Genomic DNA, 15752 nt, shown 5'->3' with positions numbered 1-15752 from the left:
ACATGTTCTTTTAGTATAATCCATACTTTAATCAGCCTTTCCCAAACCTGAAACCCTCCAGATATGCTAGGACTTCAGTTTCTAGACTTCTAGTTGACAACTGAATTATAGGCAGTGGTGGGATTCAGCCAGTTTGCACCGGTTCGGCAGACCCGGTAGCTAATTTTTTGTTGCCCAAGGCCAGAATGGGCTTCTGGAAGTGGCATCCACATAGAGAACTGGTTGTTCACATATTTGAACCCCACCACTGCATGTAGGTACCTATGAGCTCTTTATGTCTCTCAACCTATTTCAGAGGTTCATAAAACAAAAAACTAACTGCACATCTCAAAGTAATTTCCAGTGGAATATATTCTCCTTTTTTCAGAAAACTCATATACTGAATTTAGCCTTTAAACTGGGGGAAGAGGAAGGAGTGGTTGTTCTTCCTTCCAGCTAAGGCTGTTATTCTCCAGTCATTCTCCCATGTTTATGAACATCATAATCCTAGTCTTCTCTGGCTAATCATATTGAGCAACCAGCATACATTTATCCTTCAGGTTTTCTCTTGTTGACTTCCCCTTTTTTCCTTCATTTACATTGTCTTTTAAGCAACATTTGAGTACTTGCTGTTATCAGTAGATTATTATGATCTTAAATTCAACTATCACTAAACTGCCATTATATAGATCCTCAAATGATTGGCCCAAATGGTCATGTTCTACTGTACAACCATGCAAAAAAAAAAAGCTGTTTTAATTTCAAGCAAACATTCCTCTTGTTTTGATGTTGTCTGAATTATATTGTTTTATTTATTATATTGCTTAAAGAAATATAGATATTGTGTATATCTGTAGTCTGCTTTGGTGATAAAAACAAGATTGTTTTTAGAGGTTCTTGCCAAACAACCGTTCTTTTAGTGGCTGTTCATAGTTGCAACAGTTGCTAAAAACTGTGGCTTACAATCAGACTTTGCATTTGTCACAGCATTCCCACAGTCATGTGATTGTAATTTAGGCACTTGGGAATTGTTGCATATTTATGAAAGTCACAGCATCCTACAGTCACATTTAAGATCTTCCCAACTGGCTTCTAACAAGTAAAGTCTGTGGGAAAGCCAGCAGGGAAAACCACAAGTGGTAGCCATGTGATGCCTTATATACATATGTATGTATACAGCATGTTTATATGTATGTTGTGTATGTGTACACTTTTGAGAGCAGGCAACAGAATTTCGTTTTTAATTTGTGCCAGTATGCCCACAATAAAAAATGACAATAAAGTCTATCTATCTATCTATCTATCTATCTATCTATCTATCTATCTATCTATCTATCTATCTATCTGTCTATCTACCTATCTACCTACCTTCCTATCTGTCTGTCTGTCTGTCTATTTGAATGATTCCATTGCTTAACAATGAATTTTCTGCTCCCTAGTATGGTCGTTAACCAAGGACTACCTGTACTGTATTTTTCAAATCCACCTCTATCTTTTTTTTTAACATTGATTTGAAAGAAGTAAAAAAGTTTTAGTGAAAAAGAGAATGTCTGGGTTTCATTGGTTGCAGGCTCTTCCAGAGGACCCAGCCCCTTAACAATGGGTGCACAAGACACCCTCCCTGTAGCTGCAGCTTTCACTGAAACTGTTAATGCGTACTTCAAAGGAGCTGATCCTAACAAGTAAGCGTTGTACCCTTTCTTCTCTTCATCTTCCCATTTAGTTGGCAATTCAGGATTGGATTTACACTACCCATTTCCTCTTGAATACCCTTTGTTCACAATATAGCAACAAATCTAGAGAAAACATTTCCTTTCATCAGATACATATGTTGGGGAATAATTACGGAATGGCAATGGGACATGATATTTTTCAAAAAAATAACAGCCCTTTAAATTATAGTTTCCAGGATTTAATTATATTCTTCTTAATGATACCCATTTTGTTGGAGTTCTTAATATACCCCTTAATGTCCAGTGATTAATGTGCCATTTAATTCTTCAAATATGCCTTAATACCTAGGGATGACAAATTAGGAACTAATGTACTTCCTCATGGAGATAATGAGCCGTAATAGAGATTTTCTCTTACCATCTCCACTGCCCACAATGCTATCAGTCTCCGGGAAACTTTCTAGAGCAAATTTCCAATGGAAAGGAGCAGGAAATAGAAAGGGAGAGCAAGTGCCATATTTCTCCTTCTATCTTCTGCCCTCATAAGTAAACTTAGTGAAATTCTATTCTATACAACTCCAGATTCAACCCAGAGATAGTTTCCTAAATTTTGTACCACATTTTCAGAATCACTAAAACTAGCACAAATATATCCCAAGGCTAATTCAGGCCATATGTTATAATCTTTCATCTTTAGGACATATATCAGTTCTGTTCATGCAAAGATAGATATCATATAATTCAGAGGAACATAATAAATCAAAGAGTGTAGCTTTATACATTTTTCCTAGCCATTGATCTTGCTTTCTAAAAATTGCTTCCTAAAACATTTTATTGTAATCATTTTTTAAAAAACATGAAAATTGTGGGTATAACTTAGTTTGTAATTCTGGCATATTTGAAGAACTTGCATTCTTTTTAATAGCTTCACAAATTCTTGAACACCATTTTTCATGTTTCCAAATGAGTGTACGATAAATTCATACTATATGGATGCCTGAAGCGGGAGTAGAATATGCTGAAAATAAGAAACCAGACTATGCATACATATGTTTTGATTCAAAACTGGTTAGTGTGCATAACTTGTGTGCTCTTTTTTCTCTGCCTGCCATTCTTTTGATTCTGAAGATGTATAGTAAAGATTACCGGAGAAATGGTGCTGTCATTTCCTGCGGGAATTACTAGACATTTTGCCAATAACCCTGCTCCAGCTGTTCTAACATTTCGTGTGACAAATTACAACAGATTGGAACATGTTTTGCCAAATCCTCAACTTCTTTGCTGGTAAATATCATGGTAATAGGGTTTTTTTACAGGAAATAGTAGTTTTTGCAACTTTTGCATATGTTTATGGCTTATGTTGTTGATTTATTAATTGATTTTTAAATTGCACTGAATCTTTTTTTTTCTGCTGTTCTTTGAAAAAGCTCCCAAACCAAACTGGCTCTAGTGTAATACTTAGGTTAGGTAAAAATCTAGTTTTTAAAAAGAATGAACGTGATTTCAAAACTCAGAAGAAAACAATCTCTTACCCCAAGAGATTGTGACAGAGGTCCAGGGGTGGGATTCAGCCAATTGGCAGAATTGATAGCTAATTTTTTGTTGCCCAGGCCCAGAATCGACTTCCGGAAGTGGCATCCACACAAAGAACTGGTTGTTCACATATTTGAATCCCACCACTGCATAGGTCCTTAGGTCTTCTTTACTCCACTAGATCACACATTGTTAAGTTTATTTCCCCTAGCCTAAAGAGAAATTGTGCAGCTGGAATTAACTATAATTTTAATACAAAACTGACAAATATTTTATATTGATGAAAATGGCATGTGTACCTCCTGTTTTAAATTAATGCAGTGACAGCACTCATGCTGATGCCAACACAAAGGAGTTCTGGGTAAACATGCCAAATTTGATGACTCATTTGAGGAAAGTGTCTGAACAGAAACCACAAGCAACATACTATAATGTGGATATGCTTAAATACCAGGTATGAGCTCCTTTCTGATCTTGCAGAGTCTATAATCATCGTTTAATCATAAACTCTTCAGATGTTCATTATGAAACATTTCTCTCACACTCTTTTCCTCTCTGTGTCTGCTGGCTCATACAGATACTAAATGTTCTTTCTATCTTACAAGGTATCAACACAGGGTATTCAATCTACTCCACTGAATCTTGCAGTGAACTGGCGGTGTGAACCTACAAGCACAGATCTACGCATAGACTACAAGTATAATATAGAGGCAATGACTACACCAGTAGCTTTAAACAATGTGCAATTCCTTGTTCCTATTGATGGTGGAGTGACAAAACTACAAGCTGTGCTTCCACCTGCCATTTGGTATGAACCAGAGGTGTTCCTTGAACTCTTTCTTATTCCATCAGTGTACTTTTTTGGTAACTGAAGTTGAGTAAAACCTTTGGAGAGCCAGAAATAGTCTTGGCAAGCTGTAGTCATTAAGAGCCATATGCTTATTAAAACTTTGGCACAACTTTGTCTGTATAAGTATTTAGCATTTCAAGTATGATGAGAAAGAGCAAACGGCATTCAGAAGAAGCCATCTCTGTTTCTTTTGGGGGATCATTTTTGTTTTTAAGATATTTCTGGTATTCTTATTTGTTTTCAAGTGTTTTTACAATTGGAAACGGCCCAGAGTCACTAGAAATTGTGTCGCATATACACTACACAAATTATTAATAAGGGCTTCAGACTTTCTGGAAGCGCAGTACCTCTCTCCAGATTATTAGGGCAGCCATGCCTTTTTTTCAGGCTTCTTCACAAATGTGTTTGTGTGTGTGGGGGGGGGGGGGGATTGCCATGTCTTAAGTGAGTCAACTCCTTAAGGCAATTTTTAAACAGCCACTTCTTTCTTTTAGATTTGTGCAGAAGCCTCAAAGAAGACATGGTTGCTTTAATGCAGTATTTTTCAAAGTGTAGTCTCAGGACCCCTAGGGGTCCCCCCAAAAACCTCTCAAGGGCCTTCAATATCAAAATTATTTGCCAGCCAATGTTGAAACATAATACAATATTAAAAATTCCATCAATCATGAGAAAGGCAGTAAATGCATCAATTTTAATTTTTAGTTCAGTAAATATCAATAAATATAACACCTACAAACAAAAGCTCTTTTTAAGATTCTCCATAATTTGTAAATTTGGTCCCTGCTTTAGTTTATAGCTAGTAATAACAGTGATGAGTCTTTTTTCAATGCCTCAACAAGGGAAAAACACATTAGCACAGGGGTCCCCAACCCCCGGTCTATGGACCAATACTGGGCCGCGGCATGCCAGCAATCGACCCACACAAACAAGAAAAGCCCCATCCATGAGATGCAGAAAGCACACAGATCCATGCCCCCTCTGGTCCGCAGAAGAACCTCTCTCCACAGAACCTTTCCCTGGTGCCCAAAGGGTTGGGGACCTCTGCATTAACAGATAGATTGTGGAGAAATAAGAGAGGGATTGCTAGGGTGGGAACAGAAAGGATTACCTATCTATCCATCTCTTTGCTTTTAGATTTCCCTTGGCAAATCTCACTGTAGCCTTAATTGCAGGAAAGTAATGGACAGGAACAGGTCTATTGTTGCTATGGTACTGTTTGTATCATGATTCAGATAGAAACATATATATCATTGATTCAGATATATGTACAGAATGCAAGTAGGTATGGAACTTCCTGAATTCTTAATTCAAAATTTTAGCATTACACTTAAAATACAGGAAATATATTGTATACAAGTGCAACATACTCATTTTAGAGCAGCGCCCCCCCCCTTTGGGCACCAGGGACCAGTTCCATGGAGAGAGGTTTTTCTGTGGACCGGAGGGGGCGTGGGTTTTATGTGTTGCCTGCATCTGCAGATGGGGCTTTGCTTGTTTGGGTGGACCAGTTTCTAGCATGCCACGGACCAGTGCCGGTCCACAGACTAGGGATTGGGGACCCCTATTTTAGAGCATAGCATAGTAAATATTTCAAATTCAAAATGCTTTAAGTTTTAAATGAGTACTTCTGATCATTTTGGATGTGCAGCATTTTAAAATAAAAACAACTCTATTTTGAGTCTGAAACAAGGCAATTTGAGAAAAAAATAATTCCAGACTAGAACTTTCAACTTGAAAAAATCTGCCTAGAGTAGCCCCCACAGCAAGATAGGCGGCAAATAAAGTTAACAAATAAAAACATATCTCACATTCAAAACATTTCGCATAACCCTACTCTATCCCCTTATTCAACAAAAAATAACTGAAGGTATGATATAAACAGAATTGAGTTAGATGGGTGATACTTAATTTGCTTACTGTATATTCTAGAATGGAATACAATTTTGCTAGAAGTGTTCTTCAGTGTTCTCTTTCTTGAGAATTTTTTTCATATTTTTAGGAATACTGAACAACAAAGGATATTGTGGAGAATTCCTGATATTTCTCAAAAATCTGAAAATGGAGGTAATCATACAAGTTTATATTCCTAGTAAAACTTTCTTCCCTTTCATCATTCTTTGATCAATCACCCATATCTTTTCAAGGTAGTTAAGATATTCAACTAGAAATAGACTGGAATAGAAAGCATATAAAATATACGATGCATATAAACAATACAAACAATGTTGTTATATAATTCAAAAAGATATTCATATATTGAACAATTATCTGTGTAACACCAAATTAACAATTTTGTGAACGTTAAAGCAAAATGGAGCCTTAACTGAACAAGCCAATATTATGTGAGTACCTAAATAGATATAAAAAAATTTTTTTCATTGAATTACACTTATCTTAACAGGAGATATATTTAATATTTTTGAACCATGGACTGATTCCATGATACCAAACACTTTGACCTGTTCCAAAGTTTTCAAACATAGCTAAATTTACCACAGCAGTAACTTCTTTGTTTGTAAACTTTAATACAGTGTTAGATATAACTAAAACACATTGTAATAGTTATACTAATACAGGAGCTTTAGTTTCATCCAGCGCCTCTGGGACAAATTGTGAATTCCAACAAATATAGTAGGTTGATTCAAAGATCTTCAAACTTGGCATTCTGGCTGGGGGTATTCTGGGATTGAAGTCCACAAGTCTTAAAATTGCTAAGTTTGGAGACCCTGGGTTAATTAAATACCCTGCCATTTTGCAATTTAGAGTAGTTTAAATTCCTCAAGTAGTGGCTCAAATGGCCTAAAGCTTAATTTGCAATAGACTGATTTAAAGCTTGAATACTTTAACTTATCCATGTCTTTAAAAAAAGTTTATTTTCAAACTTCAATTATCTCAGGGCATAAGTTTGTCATGTGAAAAGACTAGGATGCAGTCCAAACCTTATGTTACTCCAGTATTGTATTAATGGGCTTTCTATAGTCTAGGCACAAGACTGCATTGTTTTCTATATTAATGTACTTTGATGAATTTTCTGTCTGAAGGGGTAGGTTCCTTGCTTGCACGATTCCAGTTATCTGACGGACCAAGTAAACCTTCACCCCTGGTTGTGCAGTTCACTAGCGAAGGGAGCACTCTGTCCAGCTGTGATATTGAACTTGTTGGAGCTGGGTATCGTTTTTCACTTATCAAAAAGAGATTTGCAGCAGGTAAGGAAAAGCTAAATTCTATTTTCCTACAGTAATATTAATGATAATCATAATCCTATCTCAGATTCTTGGGAAAGATTCGATAGGAAAAATGCCAAATTCAGTCTAAACGTCTGACTGTGTGACCAACAATAATAATTAATAATGGAAATGTGTATCAACAAAAATAATTGGATTATTAGATGTGATAAGTATAATTTCAGTGCCATTTGCACCTAGTCATTCAGGTATTAGAAGGTACCTGGTCAAATTTACCAACTAAGAATTTCATGAACAATGACAGCCACATATTTCAGTTTGTAATTCAACCAGGAAAACAAGTCAATCAAACTCCACTGGAACTGCATACGTGTAGGCAAAAAAATACAACTTCTCTTCCTTGATTATTTTCCCATATGTCTGCTCCTGCACTTTATCTCAGTCTGTTAAGCAGATGAAGAAGACAACTAAAGATTGAAGAACAAAGTAGCGTTGTGTAGTTGGTTGATTATGCGTTTCAACCACGATCAGTAGTTTAATATATTAATTTTATATAATTTGCTGAATCAGGAAGCAGACCAATATTCTCCACTGTAGTTCCAGTTGTTTATGAACTAGAACATTGTCAACTTCAGCACATAGGAAGGATACCATGTGGATAAATTATTTACGTCACATCTTGACAATTTTTATTTAAGACATTTATGAGTGCTAAAAGTGTACCTTTTATTGCTGCATTGTCTTTTTTGCTTGATGTGTATCCGCCTCCCTACCCTGCAGTGGATATATATGATCTGTTTTCCTCGTTTTTGCTTCTTTCTTTTCTAAAGTGTAAGATGTCCAGAAACATCTGGAGTTGTATAGCCTCCAATAAATAAATAAATATCTATACTTCTTCCTCTTGCTTCACAAAATTTTACAATGAAGTTCATGTTTCGTAATGGTCTCATCAACTATTTAGGTCTCACTTTGATTCTCATAATTTAACTGGTACTATATTTAGTTGATAACAGTGTGTTTATAAAAATAAATCTAGGCATTACAAATGTCATTAACTTTTCTTTTTACATGCCTTTAATTATTTTTACAGGAAAGTACCTGGCAGATAACTAACCGAAGTATATGCAAGTATGTTGAAAATCCATATAGCTGAGGACTGCGTGGTTGGATGGCTTTTATATGCTGTTGAGGGGAAACTAACTGAATCCTGTATTCAGGACATTTCTGTTGAAAGCATCAGCAATTCAACATTTCTCTCTCAGAAAATGCCATGTTGATCAGTCCTACAGTATTTACTTCTAGATGTAATATTGTTCATGTTTTAAATTGTAATTATTGTATTTGTAAATTGTACTCATTCTAGTAAGGCTGTATTTTAGCAGTTAGACACTTGAGTTTTAGTATTTGATCGTTCAAGAAATGGGTGTAATTTAAACTGTGATATATAAATTTAATAGTAGTAATGTTGACAAGCTTTTGGAGGCCGATGCATTTTGTCAATGTATACAATTTGAACACAATGCTAGCTGTGAGAAAAGGAGTGCCTCAAAAAGAACATCAAAATTAACTCACCTGCAAATTCATCATTTTTTTCTGTTCGTAGCATATATCATACAAACATAGTTACATAAATAAATAGATATGTCTTTTAAGTATTTAATTGGTTTAACTTCAGAACATCTCAAAATAAATGTTGAGGTGATTATGGTACAAATGTAGTTTTTCACTTTAAGCATTCCCATCATGTCTGAAGTATGTTTGAAAGGAGGGGGGGGGAGAAATTTTTGGATAACTGTTAGAACCTGCGACTGAGATAAATCTTGTACTGAGATAGCTGTTTCTTTTTGTTAGTCCAACATGAGTGAAATTGAAGATAAAGAAAGAGCACAAAGGTTTAGAAATATTTCTGCTATGCAAGCTTCACGCGGCCTTCCTCATCCTGGTACCTTGCAGATATGCTGGACATCAGCTGCCCTGCGAGCACCAGTTTGGGAAAGCTGGCATAAAAAAAGAAAGGAAAGCACAGAAACGGCAGCAAGGCTCTTCCACTATTTTCACTAAACCTGGTGCAAGGGAAAGCTGGCTAACAAATAACTAGCGATGAAGAGAAATCCTGTGATGGTGGTGGTGGTGGTTTTATTTTTTTACCCGGGCAAGCCTCTGACTTCATGGATGTGCTTGTTTATTTTTACAGGACAATTTGCATGCCAAAAACTGGCTCTGACCAACATTGTGTTCTTCAGCTAGATTTTAACTTATTTGTAGGGAAACAAGAACTTCAAAGAAGAATGTCTCTCTGTGTGTGTGTGTGTCTCGTGCACACACATTACACAGATGTCATCCATACATATCAAGATTTGTAGCCTGGCCAATCTGTATTTGAAGGCTAAAAAAGGAAAGAAAGAAGCCATTTGAACAGCACAGGTGACAAAATAATTGCTGAATTTTTGTTTCCCTTACTTAAACACCAGGATATTCTACTTCAAAAAGATTTCAAGTTGCTAGTCAGTGTTAAATTTCTTAGGGTCTGAAAAAAAGCAAAAGATTTGATTCTCCATTGCTTACATACTAGGTGTGTACAAATGTTGCACACCTGTCTATTTAAATGGTAGCTGAATTGTAGCTGAATCCAGTACAAATAAGGAATGCTATATGAGAAGTCATTGTAAAGAGGTGCAGAGTATCTATTCTGCTATTTTCTGTGCTTACGACTAGTATTTTTATAAACTGTGGTCTAACTAGGTTGGCATCCAACTGTCTCACTTGCATGTGAAAATAGCTGTGCTTGACAAGCAACTATGTCTGCATTAAAACAAGCAGACAAAATTAAAGGCTCTATCTGGTCATGAATATATTTGTTTATCATCAAGTATGAAAAATATATATCTTGCAGTGATAGAAACTGAAATTCCACATCCATCAACTACCTTGTTTCGTTAGTTCCTTTTGGTATGAGTCTTGTATTTGAAAACTATAGAGTTAATTTTATGGAAAATATACAATCCAAAATAATGTCCCCCCCCCCCCCGCTTAAGCTTCACTGGTTTCTCTATCTCACTGATAAATATGATAAAGATTGATTTTTGCTAGAGCTCCTCATGGTTTGAAATGGAAAAGTTATCTTTGTGTTTATACTTTGCATTCTTATAAATTTTACCATGTTTGCTCTTTCCTGTGAAAGTGAAATTGGGCTATTACCAGCATTTATTACTCAGTATCACAAAAGCTGGACAAAGGGAAGCACATTTCTGCTTACTTAATGAATAGAGATTTTTTTCTACTCTGGAATTGTTTTGCTTTTGTTTTACAATACATACCAGTTACCAAATAACTGGGTCTCTATTGGCCATTTCAGATATCTGTGCATTTCCTAATTGGTGCCAACAGAAATTTCATGTATTCTGATTTGAACTAAAAACTAAAAACCATTTACTTGTAAGTAGTTTTGCAAATGTGGAAAACCCTTTCCCTTCATTTTTCAAAAATATAACATTAAAGCTAATAAAGGAGATTGAAAATCTTTAAACTCTTCATTGATAAATATGAAATGAAAAATCAGTTTAAATTAAAATAATTTGCTATGTTTGAAACATAAAGATTAGCTCAGAAAGATTACATGGATTCCAAAAAGGTTATTAAAAACCACATCATAGATATTTTTTTTTTGCAATGAATTGGAATATAGGCCTTACATTGCATCTAAAATAATAGCATCCAGCAAAAAAATAAAATCTCATTGTTTTAACAAGTTAGTAGCCAGAGATACATTTACTGGCATTGCTTTGGAAAGTCTTGATTTACTCCTGAAAATAGAAACATACTTATTGAATCTTTAGCCAATAACACAATTCTATTTTTTTTACCAGATTTAATACCAAAAAAAAAAAACACCTCTTACTGGAGCTTGATTTATATACCTGTTTAATCTCAAATAACTACAGTCTTTTTTGTTGTTGATTCCTGTTTCCTTAATACAATTAAAATTATTAATTAGGATTATTTAAAATGTGAATAATATTAGGCGGGTTCTTTTTTAAAATTCTGCTTGTAGTTTGTTTCTGAGCTTATTTACCAAAAATAAACTTTAAAGTAGAAATTTAGCTTAGCTCAGCCTTCCCCAACTTGGGGCTGTTCAAAGGTCCATTCCACAGAATTCCTAACCAGCATGGTTTGTAGTTAAACTGGCAAGGCATTCTGAAAATAGCTATTGTATGTCTCAGCCTTTAATATCTAGGAAATAAATTATTAAGCAGAGAAAAAGACACAGTTAAAAGGTTGTTATAAAATCATTATTCCTTAGTAACAATATAACAATGGACAAAAACATAACTATTGCTTTTGCTCTGTGATACTCCTTGTTCCTTACAAGCATCCTTCTCCTAGTTTTAAGTGAGCAAAGCTAGGGATTAAATGGGAACATTTTACTCCTGAAGCTCCTTAATCTAGCCATGACTACAGGATGTTATTCTAAGATAAAGTCTTACTCAGATCTATACAACTAAGAAGGACTTTGTAAAACTTTTTAACCCAAATGAGGTTATAATTACAGTTTTGTATCCACCTTGATATTTCATAGCTAGAAACAAAATAAAAAAAATATCTCAGCTGTAAGTGAGAATTAACAGGGTAAGTATACAGATATATGAATTCTGTGCTGCAGCTGGATGGATCTTCTTTATAAAAAGCATATTCAAGAAATCCTGCTTCATAAAAGAAAAGAAAACCAAACATTTAGCATGTCTTTTAAGCAAGCTACAATGAGAAGCAATTGCCTGTATGGTGTGCAAGGCTTGTCAAATGGATTGTGTCATCATTATAGCTGTAAGCAGAGCCATATTCCTATGCACACTTATTCACAAGAAAGTCTTATAGCATCTTTGATGAGACGGTCTGCAAATATCCACAGGATCAGGCTCAAGATCGCTCTGTATAGAAGAAATTATTATTTAAAAATATTTCTACACAAAATAGATATGATGCTCATTTCAAGGACTTCAGTAAAATCAGGAAAAAGTAAAATTGTTTTTAAGCCCATTTAGAAAATGAACATTTATACTGGTTAGGTAGGTAGGTTTGGTGAACTTATTTTTTATTATTATGAATTTAAGAACGCAATTAGAATATAAAAGGTCGTTGTTCGTCCTCCTTTTTGTTGTTTTGAATGTTTGTTCCATTTAGTTGCAGCATCTGCCAGTTTTGCACTGAGGCTGCTTAGTAAAACTTATTGGTCATGATAAGATAAGAGGTGTTATTTTTCACCTAGCTTGTTTCAGAGCCTGATACTAATTAGGGCTGAGAAGGAATGACTGGCCCAATGATCACCCCAGTTAGCTTTGGTGTCTAAGGATCAACTAGAACCTGGATCTCTGTGATCCTAGTTCAGCACCCTAACCATTATGGTAGTCCTTGACCACAACTGAGACCTGAATTTCTTTTGTTAAGTAAGGTGATTATTAAGTGAATTGTGCCTGATTTTTATAATCTTCTTTGCACAGTTGTTAAGTGAACCACTGCAATAGTTTAGTGAATCCTATAATTGATAAGTGAATCCATTTTCCTCCATTGATTTTGCTTGGTCGAAGCTGGGTGGAAAGGTCACGAATGATAATTACATGACCGAGGACACTGAAACTATTGTAAATACATGCCATGTGCTCAAATTTTGAGCACGTGACGGTGGGGATGGTGCAATGGTTGTAAGTGCAAGGACCAGTCAGGTCACTTTTTTCAGTGCCATTGCAACTTTGAACAGTCAGTAAATGAATGGTTGTAAGTCAAGGACTGCCTTTATCCCCTGCTGGCTTGCTTCCTACTTCATGCATTCACATTTTCCTCTAATTTTATTTCTTTGATGTATTGGAATGTGAGAATGACCTTAGAAAATTGAGGTGTGTGTGTGACGGGAGAAGCTGCTCTGGGAGCAATCAGAGTCAAGGGGGAATAATCCAGAATTGAGTAAGTGGACAGAGAAAGAAAGAAAAGATCTGTCCTAAGTTATCAGAAAGTAGAAAGTGACTGCAGGAGATTTGTACATTCAGACTTGCAAGATTCTGATAAGGTACCCTTATTATAAAATAGAATTAACTCATCATGTCATGTTTCCTGTCTGATCTATTTGGGAGGCTGATATTTGATGAAGTGCCTCTTTGTTTGAAAGGATGGTTTTATTTTAAGAAATAATTCAGCCAATTTTTTTGTTCACAGTGCCATGCAGAATTCTCTCAAGTACTGATTTTATCAACTACACAACACTCTGCATATTTCAGATAGTGTATACTTTAATTGTTCAGGGATGAGACAGTTTCTCCAATAGTCACACCATACTAATTTGAAATTATGCTGCAAAGTATGCTTGTGCGTATACATATGTACACTTTGTGTATGTATATATATTAAATATATATACATACACACGCACGCACACACACACATATATATAGTGAGTGAGAGAGAGAGAGACAGCTTTATCGGTAGTTCTTGAATTACAACTATAATGGAGCCTGCCCATTATACTTGTATGTCGTCGTGATTATAAAGTGGGTTGGTCGTGTGACTGACCTGATTTTTCTACCTTTTTTGCAGTGGTCATGAAGCATATGCCTTGGTTGTTAAGCAAACGTCATGGTTGTTAAGCAAATGTCATGGCCATTAAGTGAATCAATGTTTGCCGTAGGGCCAGTTTTGGTGAAAACTGGGAGCAACTGCCAGTTTTTCGCAAAACTATTGTAAAACACTATCATATGTCCATGGGACACAGCAAAGGACTATAAATGCAGCCCAGGTGCAGAGTCCTCCAAATGTGATCATTAGACGACTGCTCATTAGTCAAGGACTACCTGTAATATGCTTTAATATGCATATTAAAATACGTTTCAGGTATCAACTTCATGTAGAAAGGGATACGTGTTTCAATTGTTCCTTTACCTCATGGGGTTTCATAAAATAATAAACTGAGTTTTATTCTTGTTCCTGGTGAGTAGATGATGCTCATGGTGAACCAATCTTGTTCTTGGATATGCGCTCTGCCAATAGCTTTAAAATCTTGCAAGTCTGGTACCTCCATATGTGATTTAGTATTATGATTCCTAGGTACAAGGAGGGTATGAGACGGGATCACCCTGTGTCAAGATAGTTCCAGAGAATGGAAATATCTACTCTGTAACATATGAAATAAAATGTACCTATTGTTGAAGGTGTGTGTATGTGTTATATGTGGGTGTAATCCTTCTGCCCATGTTCCATCCGAGGTGAACTACATTTTGTCATTATGTCAACCATCACATCTAGTTTACGAAGAAACCAAATACTGCTGATTTTATTTATCTGTATGAACTATGTATTATCTTACTGATCTGGGCAGAAGATATTTCTTAGATATGACAAAATAAATGTATTAGCTGAGGAATGCATATTTTTAGAACTTTAGTTTGGGGCTGAAGTCTTGAGTCTACTCAGAAATTTAATTGTATTCTATATTCGTTTTCTTAATTGATAATCCAAAATGTCACACAAATGGTTAAGAATTGAATTATCATTGAATTTATGAGCAAGACATTTTCCTTTTGTTAGCTACTGGTTACAGAAATAGTACGTCACAGAAGATATTGTTAAACATTAAATGATTACAAAAATATTATAAACAATATTTATTTGTTTCCCTTTAAAAAACAGCTGCACTGAATTTGATCAGAACAATAGACATTCTCATTCTGAAATTGCAATTCACTCAACTGCCTGAATATATTCAAGAGTTGAGCGCCCAAATTCAAATTATTAAATATATATATTTATTCATTTATTATGCAAGAAGGTGAATGAAACTGGAAACTATTTTGTCCTTAAACTAGAATATTTGTTAGATATATATTTAGTCAAATGAATATAAAGTGTTAATAACAAGTCTCTAATCTTAATCTTTATCTGATTATCAATTTATATTGTAAAAATAATTGCATAAGTGGTGTTCAATGTGCCACAAATGTGGATTTTTGAAATCCCCAGAAACCCCTGATCTGTACTTTACTGTTAATGTAATGTAATTAACTTGGATCTTATTAATCTGGCTTTTTTGATGCTTGTTTATCAATCCTACTACTGCTGCTATCTTGAAACTACCAGGAGAGAAAATCACCTTTCATTTTCACAAGACAAATATGTTGATGCTCTTTTATAAAATACTTCCAGCATGACAATTCATGTAAATAACCTCTACTTTAGATTTGATGTGACTTTTGAAATACCTAGATTATGATATAATGGACTTTTTAAACAAACTGATTACGAAACGGAAATAAATATAGATATTAAATAAAAGTTTAAAGCAGTGGCACATACCTTCTTTGAAGGGAGCTGCAATTAACCTTTGAAAGGCATGCTACAGCTGCTTTCTAGAGAATAGTCAAAGACGTGACCAAGGATTAGGCATTGAATTGATCTAAACTTAATTAAATGAAAATAATCATTTATGTGATTATTCTCCCATGTATTTAAACATGTCCTCCTGCTTCATTACAATTCTAATTCTGTGGAAAA

At 35.0% G+C, this 15752-nt stretch overlaps 1 protein-coding gene across 17 annotated transcripts in view; it reads left to right on the top strand.

Moving 5' to 3' along the window:
• Window positions 1-14860, top strand: part of SGIP1 (SH3GL interacting endocytic adaptor 1) — a 115823-nt gene extending 100963 nt beyond the window's left edge. For all 17 annotated transcript variants that reach the window (XM_039329078.1, XM_039329075.1, XM_039329086.1 and 14 more), the window contains 7 exons: window positions 1550-1661; window positions 2781-2936; window positions 3507-3639; window positions 3791-3993; window positions 6035-6099; window positions 7077-7241; window positions 8311-14860. In XM_039329078.1, coding sequence (XP_039185012.1) covers window positions 1550-1661; window positions 2781-2936; window positions 3507-3639; window positions 3791-3993; window positions 6035-6099; window positions 7077-7241; window positions 8311-8333 — 857 coding nt within the window. In that variant the 3' untranslated portion in view covers window positions 8334-14860. The remainder of the gene's footprint in view (window positions 1-1549; window positions 1662-2780; window positions 2937-3506; window positions 3640-3790; window positions 3994-6034; window positions 6100-7076; window positions 7242-8310) is intronic.
• The last annotated feature ends 892 nt before the right edge of the window (window positions 14861-15752 follow it).

This window comes from Crotalus tigris, unplaced genomic scaffold (genome assembly GCF_016545835.1).
Source record: "Crotalus tigris isolate CLP2741 ecotype Arizona unplaced genomic scaffold, ASM1654583v1 scf7180000024387.2241675, whole genome shotgun sequence".
In the NCBI taxonomy this organism is placed as follows: Eukaryota; Metazoa; Chordata; class Lepidosauria; order Squamata; family Viperidae; genus Crotalus; species Crotalus tigris.
This window is presented reverse-complemented; position numbering and strand designations above follow the sequence as displayed.